The sequence below is a fragment of the Oryzias latipes genome, chromosome 15 (genome assembly GCF_002234675.1).
Source record: "Oryzias latipes chromosome 15, ASM223467v1".
NCBI classification, from domain to species: domain Eukaryota; kingdom Metazoa; phylum Chordata; class Actinopteri; order Beloniformes; family Adrianichthyidae; genus Oryzias; species Oryzias latipes.
Window position 1 is genome coordinate 18,293,181 of NC_019873.2, and position 15,955 is coordinate 18,309,135.

At 36.7% G+C, this 15,955-nt stretch overlaps 2 protein-coding genes across 2 annotated transcripts in view; both read left to right on the forward strand.

The window, feature by feature from the left end:
* Positions 1-266: 266 nt before the first annotated feature.
* Positions 267-2,950, forward strand: LOC101164669 (ubiquitin-conjugating enzyme E2 D4). Its single transcript, XM_004077063.4, has 7 exons — positions 267-602; positions 1,202-1,265; positions 1,404-1,435; positions 1,673-1,750; positions 1,848-1,953; positions 2,708-2,801; positions 2,893-2,950. The coding sequence occupies exons 1-7, from the start codon at positions 579-581 to the stop codon at positions 2,936-2,938; spliced, it is 444 nt and encodes a 147-aa protein (XP_004077111.1). The 5' UTR covers positions 267-578; the 3' UTR covers positions 2,939-2,950.
* A 1,093-nt stretch (positions 2,951-4,043) lies between these two features.
* bicc1 (BicC family RNA binding protein 1) overlaps positions 4,044-15,955 on the forward strand; it is a 66,639-nt gene continuing 54,727 nt past the window's right edge. Inside the window, exon 1 of the mRNA XM_011484364.2 lies at positions 4,044-4,955. Coding sequence (XP_011482666.1) covers positions 4,763-4,955 — 193 coding nt within the window. The 5' untranslated portion in view covers positions 4,044-4,762. The remainder of the gene's footprint in view (positions 4,956-15,955) is intronic.

Sequence of the window (15,955 nt, forward strand, 5' to 3'; positions counted from 1 at the left end):
AGACATCTGGAACATTATCAATAAACATTCAGCTCACCTGTTCAACAAAGTTTAATCGGTCTTCTCTGCTGCTGCACGGTGTTCACCTGCTGCTCTGCATGCTCACTTCCACAATAATCTCGTAAATTTACGAGTTTTTTCTCTCGCGAGCAACATTGCTACTTTAATCTCGAAACTTTATTTCGACTTTTATCTCGACAAGACGAGTTTTTTCTCGAAACTTTGTGTCGAGTTTTTTCTCGTCATGGCGAGATTAAAGTCGACATGGCCAGAATTTTTTTTCCTCACCGTGGCCCTAAAACTCCGTCGTAGTTTTCTGACATTTAATTTTTGCTTTTTTTTTTTCTCTCTCACTCCAGTAACATTTTTCGTATTTTTTTGAAACCACATGAGTCAATGACTACAATCCCCATAATGCATCGGTTTGGTCGTCGCCGAACAAAAACGCGGAAACAAAAGAGAAGTAATCAGTTTGTCGTAACAAATAACACCGAGTCGGTATAAAGTGGGCGTAGTTGTCGCTGACAGCTGTCAAAGTTTAAAACGTAGCTTTCAACGACACCACCGAAGGAGTTGGCATGGCTTTGAAGAGAATACAGAAGGTAAGAACCTCGTCTTTTCGCAGTGTGTGTATTTTTTTTTCGTGTTTACAGCTAAGAAAATCCTCTGGTAACGTTAGCGAGTCGTCTTAGCATCTTAGCTAACCGAACGGTTGGCTCTTATGTTAGCATTTAAAAATTAGGTAAAACGGCTAATAATGGTCTTTCATCGAACCTTTTCCTGGCATTATTTTTTTTCCCGAAACGATGACGAGATTTTTTTAAATTGAAAGTTAGTTAAGTACTTAATCTTTCGTATAAAAACGGTTGGAACGGGGTTTCCTGTTGTGGGCACGTAGTTTGTTGTGATTGTTTTGGCTGCCTAGAAAAGGCTAGTACGCGGTATAAACAACAGGAGCAACTATCACAACAATCCAGGGTTGTATTATCATATTCTGGACTGAATATCGGATCTTGAAACCCATCACCACCCTGTTGTGACGTGTTTATAAATAAACTTGCTCGTAAACCAAAAGCTAACTTCCTGATCAGCAGAATGGCCTAGAAAATGATTCATAGCACTTTTTTTGTTACTTACTGATTTTTAATCAAATGTACTTCTGTATTATTACAAAATTTTACATATTCATCCATATGTGCAGGAGTTGAATGACTTGCAGAGGGACCCGCCTGCCTCCTGTTCAGCTGGACCTGTAGGAGAAGACAGTAAGTGTAAACATGTACATATCATGACATTTGTATACATTTCCTACTTCTTTAATCTACATCAGTTATTCATCAGTCAGTAAACCCTTCAAAATAAAGTGTTTTTTATGACCTTTCTTTTATCTTTGTGTCATTTAGTGTTTCACTGGCAAGCGACCATATCAGGACCGGTGAGCCTTTTCTAGATTTTTTTCCTTTATGTACTTTTTTCTAAAAGCAAGCTGATTCTGGATTTTTAGACAATAGAGTTTTATGTTGACTCTTTCCCCCTTTTCTTTTACGTACTGAGCTCAAACTGGTTCACTCACCCGAGTGTTATTCATTACTGTCAAAGGAATTATTAAGACACAATTATTTTGAACATTTAAATAATAAAATATTGAATAATAACTGTTTTTATTTTTCAGAATGACAGTCCTTATCATGGGGGTGTTTTTTTTCTTTCTGTACATTTCCCCACTGATTATCCCTTTAAACCACCAAAGGTAAAAACACTTTTTTTTAAATATTTTGATTTCTGCACAATATTGGTATTCCATTTTTTCTTTTTTGCATAATTTGTTTGATTTGTCATTATCTTAGGTCGCCTTTACTACAAAAATCTACCATCCAAACATAAACAGCAATGGCAGCATTTGCCTTGACATCCTGAGATCACAGTGGTCTCCTGCGCTTACAATATCGAAGGGTAAGTGTAGCCAACATAAGTCCACTGGAACAGGAAAACAGCAGCACCACTAGTTTTTTTGGCAAGTTTTTATTTGAACAAGAAATCCATCTTGATAGCATAATAGTACATGTTTTAAGATTTTTTTACATTGATTTTATCATATCATATGCTTTTGTGTCTGAGAGGTAAGATTATAATGCAAAAAGGAAATGGCTTTCAGTTGTATTTGAATACCAAATGAAGGTAATTGATCTCTGAGTGTGTTTACAATTGAGGCTTTAAAAAAGGATTTCTAGGAGTTTAAAAATCTCAAATAAATCTGTTTTTCTCCCCAGCAGCCACATATTGATTAGCTGTTATATTCCCATCATCCTGTTTGTCCATTTTTGTCAGCAACATTTGGGCAAGAAGAGACAAGTAAATGTTGCATCTTGTTCTCACTTATCAGCCACCTGGGATCTCTGGAGAATCCAAGGATTATTATTATTTTTTATACTTTTCAAAGCTTTTTTTAGCCATACAAGTAGAGGAACAAATACTGGCATATATTAATGCAAAATGAACATAATTATTTTAATATTTGATGTATAAAACAACATACTCAAAAGGGTTATGGCATAACTATTTAAAAAAATAATTTCAAAACCTGGTATTGTTAATACTGCATATTTTTGAATTAAATGTTAAATTTAAGTTAAAAACATATTTTAAGCTTTTATATATGAAGCTTCTTGCACACTAATTTTCTTTCATCTTTTGTCCCCTTCTCCAGTTCTACTTTCCATTTGCTCTTTGCTATGTGATCCAAATCCAGACGATCCTCTGGTTCCTGATATTGCACACATTTACAAATCAGACAGACAAAAGTAAGTGTAAAAAGCAGTGAAGTTATCAAGCTTTAGAAAAAAACAACAGCAAATACATCTACTAATCTTTAATGTATTTTTTCTTCTAAAGGTATAACAAACTGGCCAGAGAATGGACCCAGAGGTATGCAATGTGATGGACCTTAAGAGAAAAGAAACCTCATGACAGTACTGTTCTACTGCTTTATATACACTGGTCATAGCTGAGGTGTTTAAGCTTGAAGCACTTTGTCTTCTAATATCTTACTTGACTAAACTGTTTATTTCTTTTTCTTTCTTTTTTTTTTTTACCACTGTTTTGCCATTGTTATTACTTCTGATAGTTTTGTTCATTGATCGTGCGGAGTTGGAGTGGTTGTATTTTTCCTTAGACATTTTTATTGTATAAGACTATGCTGTTTTATTTCCCATCATTTTGAATTAAAAAGCATTAAGTAAAAAGTAATTTTTTCAATTATTCTTCTGTAGTGATTTTGTGGAAACACAACTGCATGCATGTTGTTCATTATGACCACTAGGTGGCAGCCTAGGGTTAACATTTTAAGAGATCTTCTTGGACAACCTGGAAAATAAGTAACTCCATTTGATAACTTTTATTCATTCTTTCTTGTGTAATATTACTAATGGTATACTTTTTATCTAGAACATTAGAATAAGGTTTTATTTTGAATGTTTACAAAATCTTTTAAGCTGCTATTTTAATTGTTTATTTTCTCACCTAAAAAAAACAATCAAAAATACGACTAGGCATGTTTTAACATTTGATATAATGCATGTAAGAAGTTAAATCAAAATTATTGCCTCAGTCAATGAAAAGACAGTCTGTGTTTATGCTAAACATTGAATTGTAATATTAGTTACAAATTGATTCGACATGCGCTTAGATTATTTTATAAAGTTCTATTGTATATACCTGATGTTTTTTGAAAGGCATCCCTCACACACAAAAAAATATTCCGAACAGATTTAAGGTTTAAATAGTTCAGATTTCTAATCTGAAGAGCATTGCCATAAACATAAATGCAAAAACTAAAAATAATATTACTGACCTTGTGTAAACTTTAAAGGGAGGCATCTGATCATTTTAAGCAAATAAAATAAAAATGTTTTGATGCACAAATGACCTTTTTCTCTAATCTTTGTTGTCATTAAAAAGTGTATTTCTGAATTTGTTGGTGCAAAAGGAATGTCATTATGGTGAGGTCCTGACTTAAAAGTTTCTTTTTTTTTCCTGTGTTCAGCCCATACATGTAAAGATTATCTGATGTGCAGTGGGTGAATGCTGCAGGCTTGTTTTGCTTTCCCCTTTCCTGTATTGCTTCCTTTACACACTCTCAGGAAGTGTAATGTTTTTTTTGTTGTTTTTTTTCACACACTGGTTTGGTTCTGAACTTCTCCAACTCTTACAGAAAAGAAGCAATTATCCTTTTTTTGTTCTTTTTAGCAGTAAAAGCAGTGGTTCTGTTCATGGAATAGTGCTTTATTTGCTTTAAATTGAGTTGAGATGTTTGCATTGAACAACATGGACTGCATGAAACTCCATTGGCTTCCATGGAAACAGTTTTGGGAAGTCGATGCTCTGGGAGGAGTTTTGGGGTGTTCTTTTTTTTCTTTTTTTTTCTCCCTCAGTTTTCTTCAGGATGACACATGAAACTTTCCCGAGCAGTAGTTTGGTCCCAGACTGTGCTGCGCTGCGCTCCTTTATCTCCAGGACCAACGACCTTCAGCTTTGTAGAACCTCAAGCTCCTGCCTGTTTTAGAAGTCCGTCCAATGGGGGAAACCGACGGAGTTTGAAGAAACGCCACCGACAAGACAAGTCTCAAATGCGCTGCGATGAGCCCGCAGGACGCCGCGAAGTGACGGAAGAGCAAGAAGTTGAGAAACGTCGAGCGCTTTCGCCCGGGCTCGGTTTTCGGCTCTAGAGCTCGCAGTGGCCCCCGGAGAAGCTGCGTGCAGCGCCATGGCCGCTCAGTGCGACGCCTTAAGCGGATACTTGCAGCAGTCGGACCAGGGCTCCAACAGCGAGCGCAGCGCCGACTCGCCTCTGCCGGGATCGGAGGAGGACCTCAGCGGGCCCCTCCAGCTGCCAGACCCGGAGTGGACGGAGGAGAGGTTCCGGGTGGACCGCAAGAAGCTGGAAGTCATGTTGTTAGGTAACACGAGCACAAGCTAAGCAGAAAAAACAAAAGAAAACGATTTTCTAGGCTGTATGAAAAAAAAAAAAAAAGCTAGATAGCTAGAAAAAACTTTGCTCTTTGCTTTGACATCAATTGAACTCCATGATTGTGGCCCACCTTTCTTATTCTTTGTATTTAGAAAAACGGTGACCGCATTTTTTGTGTGTGCGATCTGAAAGAATTAATTAAAGCAATTAAGGTGAGCCAATTTAAGCTAGCCACCAATTAAAGCTCACACTTCAGGACAGCAAACCGTAAACAAAGACAGAGAAACAAAATAGTAACGATAAAAAACCATAAAACTTGTTTTCACACGTGCTTTGTAAACAATATTCAGAAAGGTAATGCAAAGAATCAACTTTGGCCTCCCCCAGTGTAGCTACCAATTCTGTCCACTAGGTGTCACCACGCAGACTCATGTAGAGTCCATGTTTGTAGACAAAACTGAAATTGACCCAAACATTCAGATGGCTTTTCATCACAAGAGTCAGCAAATCTAAATAACTGATGCAACAGCCTTGACTGCGTTTTAGAAAGAAAAAAAAAAAAGGAAACGGACAGGGTCCATGTGCAAGTCATTATGGGAACAAACTTCTTTGGAAGTTCAGTATTGACAGACTAAATTAGTGTTGCTGTTACTTCATTTCCAAATTCTTCTGTAAAACTGAAGATTGCAATGTAATTCACTTCTTTGGAGTGTGTACGGTCATTTTTCCACAGATGATAAGCAATCACAGATTCTATCAAGTTCTAAAAGTTGAGGTCAGGTAATTTCGAAACACATCAGAGGGTAAAATTTGCTCATTCAGTGATAGGTTTGGATGTGGGAACTGTTCCCCCTGCAAAAAAAAACAAAAAAAACTAATCAGTTACAAGGATGTTGAAAGGAAAACAGATAATGTTAGGTGCGTCGACAATATTTTATTTATTTTTCATGTTTTTCATGAATGCTGTCAAAAAAAGCTGCTGTAATGCTTTTGGAAAGCTGCTAGTTTTTGAAAGTTTTCATTCTTCACTCACAAATGTATGCACACAAAAACACATGGATCTCCCCTTGAGAAAGTCCTAGCTGCTGCCTCGCCGCCGCTTGGTGCATTCCTCAAAGCTCCATGTCATCTCTAACTCTTCCAGGAAAACAACTTAACCAGGGGCCAGCCCTAAATCTTCCGAATATGCAGTGCCACGTCGCAGTTGACCCAAATGTGACTGTTTATGTCCCGGAGTATCTGTATACGGAATGATCTCTACAAACATTTTCAAGTCCGTTTCATCCAGGAATATTTTGTTTCCCAATTGCTTCCTTATGACATCATGGCTGACAGTGCTGGTGTTGACATTGCAGCTGTGATGCCGAGGGGCAACGGCTGCTGCGCTCCCTGGTCAGTTCGAGGTTAAAGTTGAGACGCTTTGCTTTCTCAGCCGCACAACTGCTGTAACCTCTGTGGCAGTCTGCCTCCATCATGTTTACCTCAGTCATACATCACCAGCTTTCCTCCAACCTGCAGTCTTCTACATTCATCGTTCTCACTAGATCATCATCTTTTTGTGCCGAACGTGAGAGTCTAAATCCCCAATAATGACTGAGTGAGCCCCTTCCAGTAATCTCAAAGCTTTTTAACATCTGGCTGTGTTATGATTGGACAGGCTGTTGATTTGGATGTGGTACATAATGTCCTGAAGGCCAAAACTTGCAACATAATGAAACAATTTTACAGAAACTCCTGTTTATTTATCTTTTTAAAAAAAGTTTTTTTTTTTTTTTTTTTTGCCAGACTCTCCAGTTTGTCTTGTCGAAAAAAATGAAATGAGGGTTTGCCCCAAAACAGGGAGGTCATCATTAAATTAGTGGTCACTTCTGCGGAAATTAGCATTTTTAATGCTGCAGAGTGCATGGCAAATGGCGACTGACCGTCAGAAATGACATACATGATTCCAACAGTGGACTTGTTGGAAATGTTAATAAACATTTGGTTCTAATGCATTTTTGTGGTTCAGTTTTTAAAAATGCATATCCCTGTGTCTTCAGCTATTCATTTAGTTATTGATATGGCGAATAACCGAAAAAAAATAATTATTGAAGTATAACCAAATTAACACTTTTGGAGGAGCTTATTTAAAGATTGGATATTTTTTCACAAGATATGATTTTGAAAATAAAGAAATTAACAATCAGAATTCTTTTGGGAAAGTTCAAAGGTAATCCATGAGTTTGATGTGAGTGCTAATAGCAGATATTTCATCTACCCTTAGGCAACAAAAATGACCCTGCAGTTCTCTGTCAATTAAAATGTTGGTGAGTCTCCAGTACATCTTTGCACATAAACAAAACTCCAGCACACACAAACAAATGTTTTTTTTTCTTTTTTCTCAAGAAATTTGTGTTTTACGACCTCCTGTTTTGGCAGAGTTTACGTTTGCAGAGAATGGAAATTATTAGCTGTTCAGTAATTACAAATTTACCATTTCCCGCGCGAGCAGAGGAATTGCTTTCTGGGCTAAGATTGGTTAACGGTGTGAAGTGACAACAAACTTCTCTCAGGGTTACTGCTGTACTCTTGGCAGGTTGGAATAGAAATCCAATGTTAATGACTGGAAGACCCAAACAGAGGCATGAAAAGCTTGAAAGATGGTTTTACGTGCGCAGGGGAAAACGTACAAGAACTTTTGTCCTTTTTTTTTGTATTGCATTCAGTGTGAAGCAAGTGTGGGAAAAGGCTAACATTTTCTCCACCAGGGATTGTCTTAAAGAGAACTTCTTGATGTTTTTGCGGGGATCGTGTGACTTAATTGCCATCTGTGTAAGAGAATGATGCCATTGATGTGTTTGTGACTCAGTGGGCCATGGGTACCCTCTCGCTCTAACAGCGTGTTTGCCCAGTAACAGTGACAACAGCCTGCAATTAGCGCAAGTGACTCATTTTCTTTATTGAACTAATTAGTTTCCAGCCCAAATCATAGACTATCATTGGTTGGTGTAGTGAAATGTCTGTATAGGGGACGCTGGTGGTTTTAACACGTTTTTGTGGCATTTTTCTAATGCTGGAGGACAATATAAAGAAAATTCAGTTTTAATTTGCATTTCTGAGTATTTTTTATTTCAAATTGTTTTGAATCATGAACAGACAAAAAAAAGTTATTGGAAAAAGAGGATATTTGTGGAAAACCGCCCACAAGCTCCCGGCTCCGCTCCATACTAATGCATACCAGTGTGTGAATGTGTGTGTGACTGGGTGAATGGGTCTGTGACTGTAAAGCGCTTTGTCCTTGTAGGAAGAAAGGCGCTATATAAGTATACGCCATTTACCATCCACTTGCAGTCAAATATATCCATTTACATATTTGTTTTCCCATCTGAGCTGGAACCTGGATCAAAACTGTATGTTCGCCATTTTTGTTGCACCAGTAATGTTAGGTTGGGGGTGTTAGGGGCTGTAAGCTAGTAGGACATCGTGCAAACAGGGAGCTCATAATCAGAAACATAATCATAATAAAAAGATCAATGTGAATGCTTTTAGAATAGCTCATAAGATTATCAGAGTTGGACTTTAAGGTAGTTACTGGATGAAACTTCTTTTTTTTTTTTTATTAATCTAAAGAATTGTTTCTTGCAATAATCCGTATGTTGAGGGCTTCATCCCCCTATTCCTTCTCGGTGCTGAGCAATATTGGCAGGCAGGAAGTGAGTGTCTTGTGGGGAATGTGCTGCAGGCTTTCTCTTTCTCGTTCCCTCCCTCTTGCCTCCATCTGTAACGTTCAAACATGGTTCTGTTGTTCCAGCTTCCACCAGAAAGCTCAGGGAGTCCACAGGCCTTCCTTTGCTCTTTGTCTAGCTAGCAACGATGATCTTGCTTTAACCTTGAAAAAGGTTAGATCCCTCCCCCCAAATAAAGCACTCGGAACACCAAACCTATCCGATGACTGCACAAGGCATTGTTGACAATCATGCTTTGGTTGCACCATGATTGATTTTAGTTGGCTTTTTTGTGTTGTAATTTATAATTCAGAAATACTTATTAATCCCCAAAAACTCTCCTGGAAAAGGGGAAAAGAGTGAATTATAGGTTTTGCAGGAAAAGATGACAAAATTAGAAAATGGATGGAAAACAAGAGAAATGACAAACAATTGTAACTCATGTGCCATATGAGTGATGTGAGTGAGTTTCTTTGGAGTATTGGTGTTTTTGTGAGTCACTTGTGACTTTAATACCAATAATAACGATAGTCTTAGCCAGCGCCTCTCTGGGTTTATGGGGATTTTTGGGTCAAACCCACACATTCCTTTTATTTTCCTGCTAACCCAATTTAAACCTATTGTCTGTTTTTCCCAAGAATTCTGTTGCATTTTCCAGAAGAAAGGTATTCTTCTGAGTGTGGGCGACCTGATGGAAACTTTTTTTTACAAGCCACTCAGGAATTTCCTTTAAAATTAGGCTTTGGAGTCATACTCTGATGCTATTTCTCTTTGCCTTTTTTGCTGGATTGCTTTATAAACTTACTTCAGACTCCAGAAATCTTTCGTTTTTTGTTTGAATTGTATGTTAAAACCAGATAAAGTTAAGTGTATTACAGACCCACGTTCACACACGTTTGATAAAGGTAGCAAAAACCACAAACCTCCATTAAAAAGGTAGTATAGTGTTCCAATAATTATTATCCTCATGGCTTTCTCATATTCGAATGAAATGACTGCTATTTCAATGTTTATAAATAGCAATGCAGTAGGCCTGCACAATAAATTGCAAATTTATCGTTATCATAATATCTAACTGTGCAATATGCATGTCGCAAAAGACGGGGAAAATCGCAAAAACTGGTTACTTTAGATGTGCTTAAACAATCTTATAGTGAACTTTAGTGAAAGGGAAATTATGTTTTTGGTTGATTTGCAATATGTTCATTTATAGCAAGTTATATCGTCATCGCAATATGAATCACTATTATCGCGAGTTTTCCTCATATCATGCAGCCCTACAATGCAGTAAAGAAAACATTTCTGTTTTAAATAATAATTACAAATGTGGTAAAATACCAGGTTACATGAGGCCTATTATCATTTTTGAAAAAAATAAGATTTCATCCTTCGCTTTTATATTTTTTGGAATTCATTGTCTAACTTAAATGAAACAAGTTGTACTTCTCATGAGCAGGCATTTTGCTTATGCAGAAGTTGAGTCTTTGGTTTTTGTTCAGTTATATATGACAGCTGCTCATGTCCTGTTCTCATCTGAAATGCTCTGTGTCTGCTTCTTTAAGGCCTGTCTAAGATGCCCAGTTTCCTCGAATTTAGTACATAATGTGTCAAAAATGGACAATGGTTAATAATACCTCTGAGATAGACAAAAAAATAAAAACAGTTAAACAGTCATTTCATTCTGATATGGAAAAAAAAGCATTCAAGGTTAGTTCACTCTGTGGAGATATAGTTTAATTTTTAAATCATATATGTTTATCTTTTTTATTACTTTCCATATATTTTGTCTGATGTATCCCTGTTTTAGGTAGTCATATATATTTTATTTTTTTCTTTTAGAGGACTTCACATTAAATGCAATTAACTGATTCTCTATCATTTATAGGTTTTATTTTCTATTGTAATATTGACACTGTATTTTATTGCTCTTTGCAAATTAAATCACTTTTTGTTTGTCCTATAGACATAAAAAAGTCCTATTGACTTGAAGCTAATTTATAAAAAAATATGTAATACTGTGGATGAAGGTGAAAACCTCTATAAAACCCAAATTTTTAATAAGAAAACAATATATATGTTCTGAATTTAATTGATTTTGTAATATATACTGTAGTAGTAGGAGCTGCTGCTAAAACAAGCTCATGGAACAGGAAGTGTGACTTATGCCCTGGGGCTTCTGGCTCTCCCAATGGTGATTAAAGAAATAAAAAGGTTGTGAAAGCAAGATGACAAAGTGTAGCCTGGATGACCTTATACAATTCTCTCAAATAAGCAAATCAGGAGATGACACCATCTCGGTGCTTGTCGACATTTTCTGATTTGTTTAAAAATATTCCATAAAGGCTTTAATGTTCTATATTTTGTGCTGACTTACCTTCGACAATGATTATTCATTCATCAAGCTACTCTTCAGGCTTTAATGGAATGGTGAATTTTGTGCTACCACCTTTTCTGTTCTACACTGAAGTTTTGTCTTGAAGGGTTTCTCTCTTTCCCCCCTCCTTTTTCTTCTGTGTCAGGTTTTTACAGAAACATGCTGATACAATTATACATTTCTTTTCGACTTTGCTTACACCACAAATTCCCTCATCCTGGGTACGATGAGGCTTTCAGGAGCCGTAATATAATTGAGCTGCAGTCGCCAGAAAACCTGTAGTTGATACTTGGGGAAAATAAAGCATTCTGAGTGAAGCAGAAGAAGTGGGGTGACCCACTTCTGCTCTCCTGGAACTGTAAATGGGCTGAAATGAATACCTGTTTTTCTACGTCCCTCAAACGTCGTCTTCTTCAGACCTTTTGAAATGTCAGATTTACATTCTGTCTGGTTTGCGGTTGCTATTTTAAAAGTGTTTCTTGGGGTAGGTGTACTCCTTGATTTTTCCCACTTGTGCACACATACAGCGGTTACACGAACGCGTGCGCACACACGCATACAGACCATGTAGCTTTTAACCACTCCACCAGGAGCTTCTGGTGTTTATCTACGGATAACCTTGGGTTTTGGTTTGCTGTTCTCTTTTCTCATTCAACATCGAGCACGATCCACCTTTCTTTCGTTTGCTTTGATCAGAGACTCTTTCTTTCTTGCTTTCTTGCTTTTGTAGAGCTCCTTTTGAGTCTTGGCCTTTCAGCTGGCAAAATATTCACAATCTGAACTAAAAAGTTAAAAGACAGAAGAAAGGGAATTTCGATTTTTTTTTTGCTTTGGATGAAGGAGGAGAAAATTGTTTAATCAAGTTGTGTACTGTTGCACAAAAGCTGTTCTTGTTGGGTCTATCGGTGTTGAAAACTCACTAATAGCGCTACACATAAACTGCGATTAATGCTATTTTAAATGTTTACACACATGCTAAAACAATCTCGTGGCAGTTTAAAGTACTTAACGAAGCAAATAGACTTCATGCTATGTTCACAATGGGCATGTGTTGTGCGTTCAAGAGTGCACTCTTTGCATACAGTGTTCACACTGGCCTGGCACTACCCGATAGCTTTTTTTTTTTTTTTTCACAGCTATTATAAGACAATTATAAGACTTGATGTCATATAATTCCGGCCAGGCACAAACTGAATTTATTAATTTTCAAACGGTCGGGACTTCCATGAATTTAATAGAACACTACCAAATCCAAGTCTCTGGTTGGTCAAAATTCAACTGTTTTAACTTTCAATGTGCGGTCAATGGCCGCGCATTTTGTACGTGGAGTCCGAAAACTGACATAAAATCTTCCATGAATTACGTATATGCACGCGTTTATTTAGCTTTTTCATTGAAAGCTGTCATTTGAACACGTGTTGCTGAGTCCAGTTTGAACATAGCATTTGACCAATTGGATGGACCCCTTCATTCGTTGACCAATCGAGTGCAGTCCTTTCATGTTAGAAAACTGGCTCCTATGTAGACGTGGATCATTTGGAGTGTAATTTAAGTTGTATTGACTTTTATTTAAACAAAACCAAAAAACTGTTGCAATGAAATGGAAATTTTCATTTTTTTCTTTAACTATTTGTTCATGTATCGCAAGCCTTATCAACAACCACTAATATTGTAGTTCGCAAGTTTTCCACATATTGTGCAGGCCTTCTTAGTAATTAAAGCAAAACTTTTTTTTCACTGTATGGTTTGAAACAAGATGTTTTATCGTGTGGATAAACAGTTAAATGAATTTAATAAAGAATGTCAATAGTTAATAGATACTCTGATGTAATGTTTATAGTGGAACTCAGCCTGTTAAGTGAAACTGACTCCCTACTCTCCATGGGGGATCTAACACAGTAGATACCAGGCACCAGGAATGCACAGTATTGTGTAATCAACTGTGGATTTACACCAAGCAGACAGAGAAGTGGAACACAACCCAAATATATCGCAAACAACACTTGCAAATATTGCTGATAATAAACAGGCGCTGGTGTCTGTGAACGTGACCACCGTCTGTTGCAGATGTTCCAGACCTCCGTGTCACCTTTTACCTCTCCAGCAAATTTCCGTCTTTGCAGTGCAGCAACATCTGGCTCTTAGTGGATCTGATGAGCAACAAACTTGTTAGGCAAGGCTTCAAAAATAGAACGTCTGTTTTGAGAACAAAGGTTGACGTCAGAATATGCAGAAATGCGATGGCATCTGCTGGTTTTATGGTGTGAACTCTGTTTACATAAACTCAAGATGCCACGATTGTATCAACGCATCCATTCATATTTTTTGAAGTGTTGACACCACTGTAAATACATACAACCGTTTCTATAAAGGAAGTAATTCTGTAAATTACATTGCATCTCAAAGCAATGGTATGGAAAATGGCTTTTAAAAAGAAATAATTTAAAATGATAAAGTTTTCTCAAATCTCCTTGGCAACATGATTTCATGAGAGATGCTGTATTTCTGGTTATTGATACAATATATTTAGTAAGAATGGAATTGTTTCAATAGATCCCAAATTACTTTGTACCTACCATGGATTGTTTTCCTTATTTAATTTTTCATGAGTTCTTTGAAAACTGTAGAAGAAACTGCTGAATTTAAATATCAATACCCTTAATTTATTTATGTGAGAAACTTCTCTGGCAGCAGTTATCAAAGACGATATAAGGCAGACGGCTTGTTCTGCTGTCATTTCCTAATCTTGAATCTTAAATTGGTTCAGATGTCGACTTTTTTTTGAAAACAGCTTTGCACTCTGGAGTCTTTTAAAGTGCCAGCTCCTATAAAGTGAGCCAGAGCAGGAGATTAAATTATTTTCATTAATAAAAGTGTATTCATCCTTTTTTTAATTTTTTTTTGGCAGCTATGTATATGTTGGAGTGCTACACAATTGTGAGATAAATGTTTGGATATGAATTACTGGACGTTTCATCAAAGTTTGACTTATTTTTATTATTGTTCTGATTAACAATTTAATAATCTTTTATTTGACTTATTTTGGAGGTTATTATTATTTTTCATCACCTCTGGCTTAGTGATTGCTGTCCTCTTTTTTACCTGTGGTTCTTTGATTTGTCTTTTTTTTTGTTGGGTTTTTTCTTTGTTTATGTTTTACATCATAAATTAAAGTGCATGAAAAGTGATTACATCAAACAAAGATTCACTTTAAGGGGCTTTTTTTAAGATGGCTGTTTTTACCTTTGATCTTTTAGTTTGTGGTCTGTTTTGGCTACTAAGTCATTAAAGTTAGGGAAGTAATTAGGATCTTATTTGATTATATTAAAGATATAATGTTGGGGTGGGGATGGCTGGGCACTCTCCCTCCTTCTTGTTACGTTCCACCATCCATTTTAGAAGAACATAAACACTCACCTGAGCACAGGTGTTAGCTCAACAGACTGAATGACTGAAATATTTCACACTAGTTGGTTTTAAGGCATAAGTATGCGTGTGAACACTATCTGTTTTGTGTACATGTCGACAGGTGGACATTTTTGCAACTAACAGGTGTGTTTATAACATTTGAGTGTGTGTGTGGACAGGCTCCGCCCTTTTGTTTGTTTGTTTTTTACATTTGAACCTTACCATAATGATTAACAACCAGTAAACTTGTTGCTTTATGCTGCTTCATGGTCTTATCCCCCTTCCCCTCCTATTATCACCCCCTACCCCCCCTCTCTCTAACGTCCCTCTCTCTTCTTCCCCTCTTTCCTTTTCCGTCCGGTCCAACACCAAAGATTTTCAGACATGTTTGAAATTAATAAAGTTTGGCCTCAATTACAAAAGGGGTTTATTCAGACATACCTTTGGTTTGTCTGAAGATTAATAACCCCTCTTGTTAAAGTAAAATATGTCCAACCCAAGAGGCCCTCAGCTCTCATCTGTCTGCCTAGCTGTTGGACAGGACAAGTTAAAAAAAAAAAAAAAAAAAAAAAAAAAAAAAAAGATATAATGTACCCCTTAGGGAAAAAATGGCAAGTTTAAAAAAAAAATGCTCTAGCATACAAAAATCTCTATAGCGTACGATTTACGTCATTTTTGTTTTGTTTTGTTTTGTTTTTGCTATTAATACTCGATTGATATTATCAAACAGTTTAATTGTTTGTTTGTTTTTTGGCAAAATGACAGCCCTGATCAGATTTTTGACTGTTTTCTTCCTAATAGTCTCACTCTACCACAAGAGTTCAAACCTGGCTAATGAGATAAAAGATGCACTCAAACACACAAAAAATATGTGACAAAAATAACTGGCTCAAAAAAATACAATGGATTCTTTATGGCTTTACTGTCCATCTTTGCTTATTGCGTGGCAGGTGTAGACATTATATTTAAGATGAATGTTTGATCTTTAGAAGTACTTCTCACCAGAAGTACTGTATAGACAAACTTCCATAGTTAATTCCCAACCTTTGTCTCTATATTGGAACTGGACTGAATGAGTGAGTGTGATGTCAACCATAAAACATAGCTTACTTCTGGCTCCAACAGACTAAAGTCAATTGAGTCGTCAAATTTTCTTGATATGGATGTTGCTATGTTGGAACCAGAAATCGTCAGTAAGCTGTGATTGGTCCCAGTCAGTCTGAGTCAACATTTCTATGGCAACCACTCTTGCCGATCAGGATAGAACATGTTGGAAGTCCACACCCCTATGACTTGAAAGGGGGCTGGGGAGCATCTGTCAATCAAACGCTTCAAAAGTTTGACGTGAGACCACCTACTTTCATAAAGCCATCTGATTGGCCAGTTTATAACTTGAATAACTTTTACTACAGAAAAAATATGAAGGGAAAAACAAATTGGATTAGCAAGAACATGAGGAAAAAATATTGCAGCGCAACAATGTTTATCTTAACTAATTTAATG

What these genes read in the sequence shown, in the direction of transcription:
- LOC101164669 (XM_004077063.4), top strand. Translation starts at nt 579, where the DNA reads ATGGCTTTGAAGAGAATACAGAAG. An exon ending in CTTTGAAGAGAATACAGAAG is followed by an intron (nt 603 to 1,201) that starts GTAAGAACCTCG and finishes CCATATGTGCAG; the next exon opens with GAGTTGAATGACTTGCAGAG. An exon ending in TGGACCTGTAGGAGAAGACA is followed by an intron (nt 1,266 to 1,403) that starts GTAAGTGTAAAC and finishes TGTGTCATTTAG; the next exon opens with TGTTTCACTGGCAAGCGACC.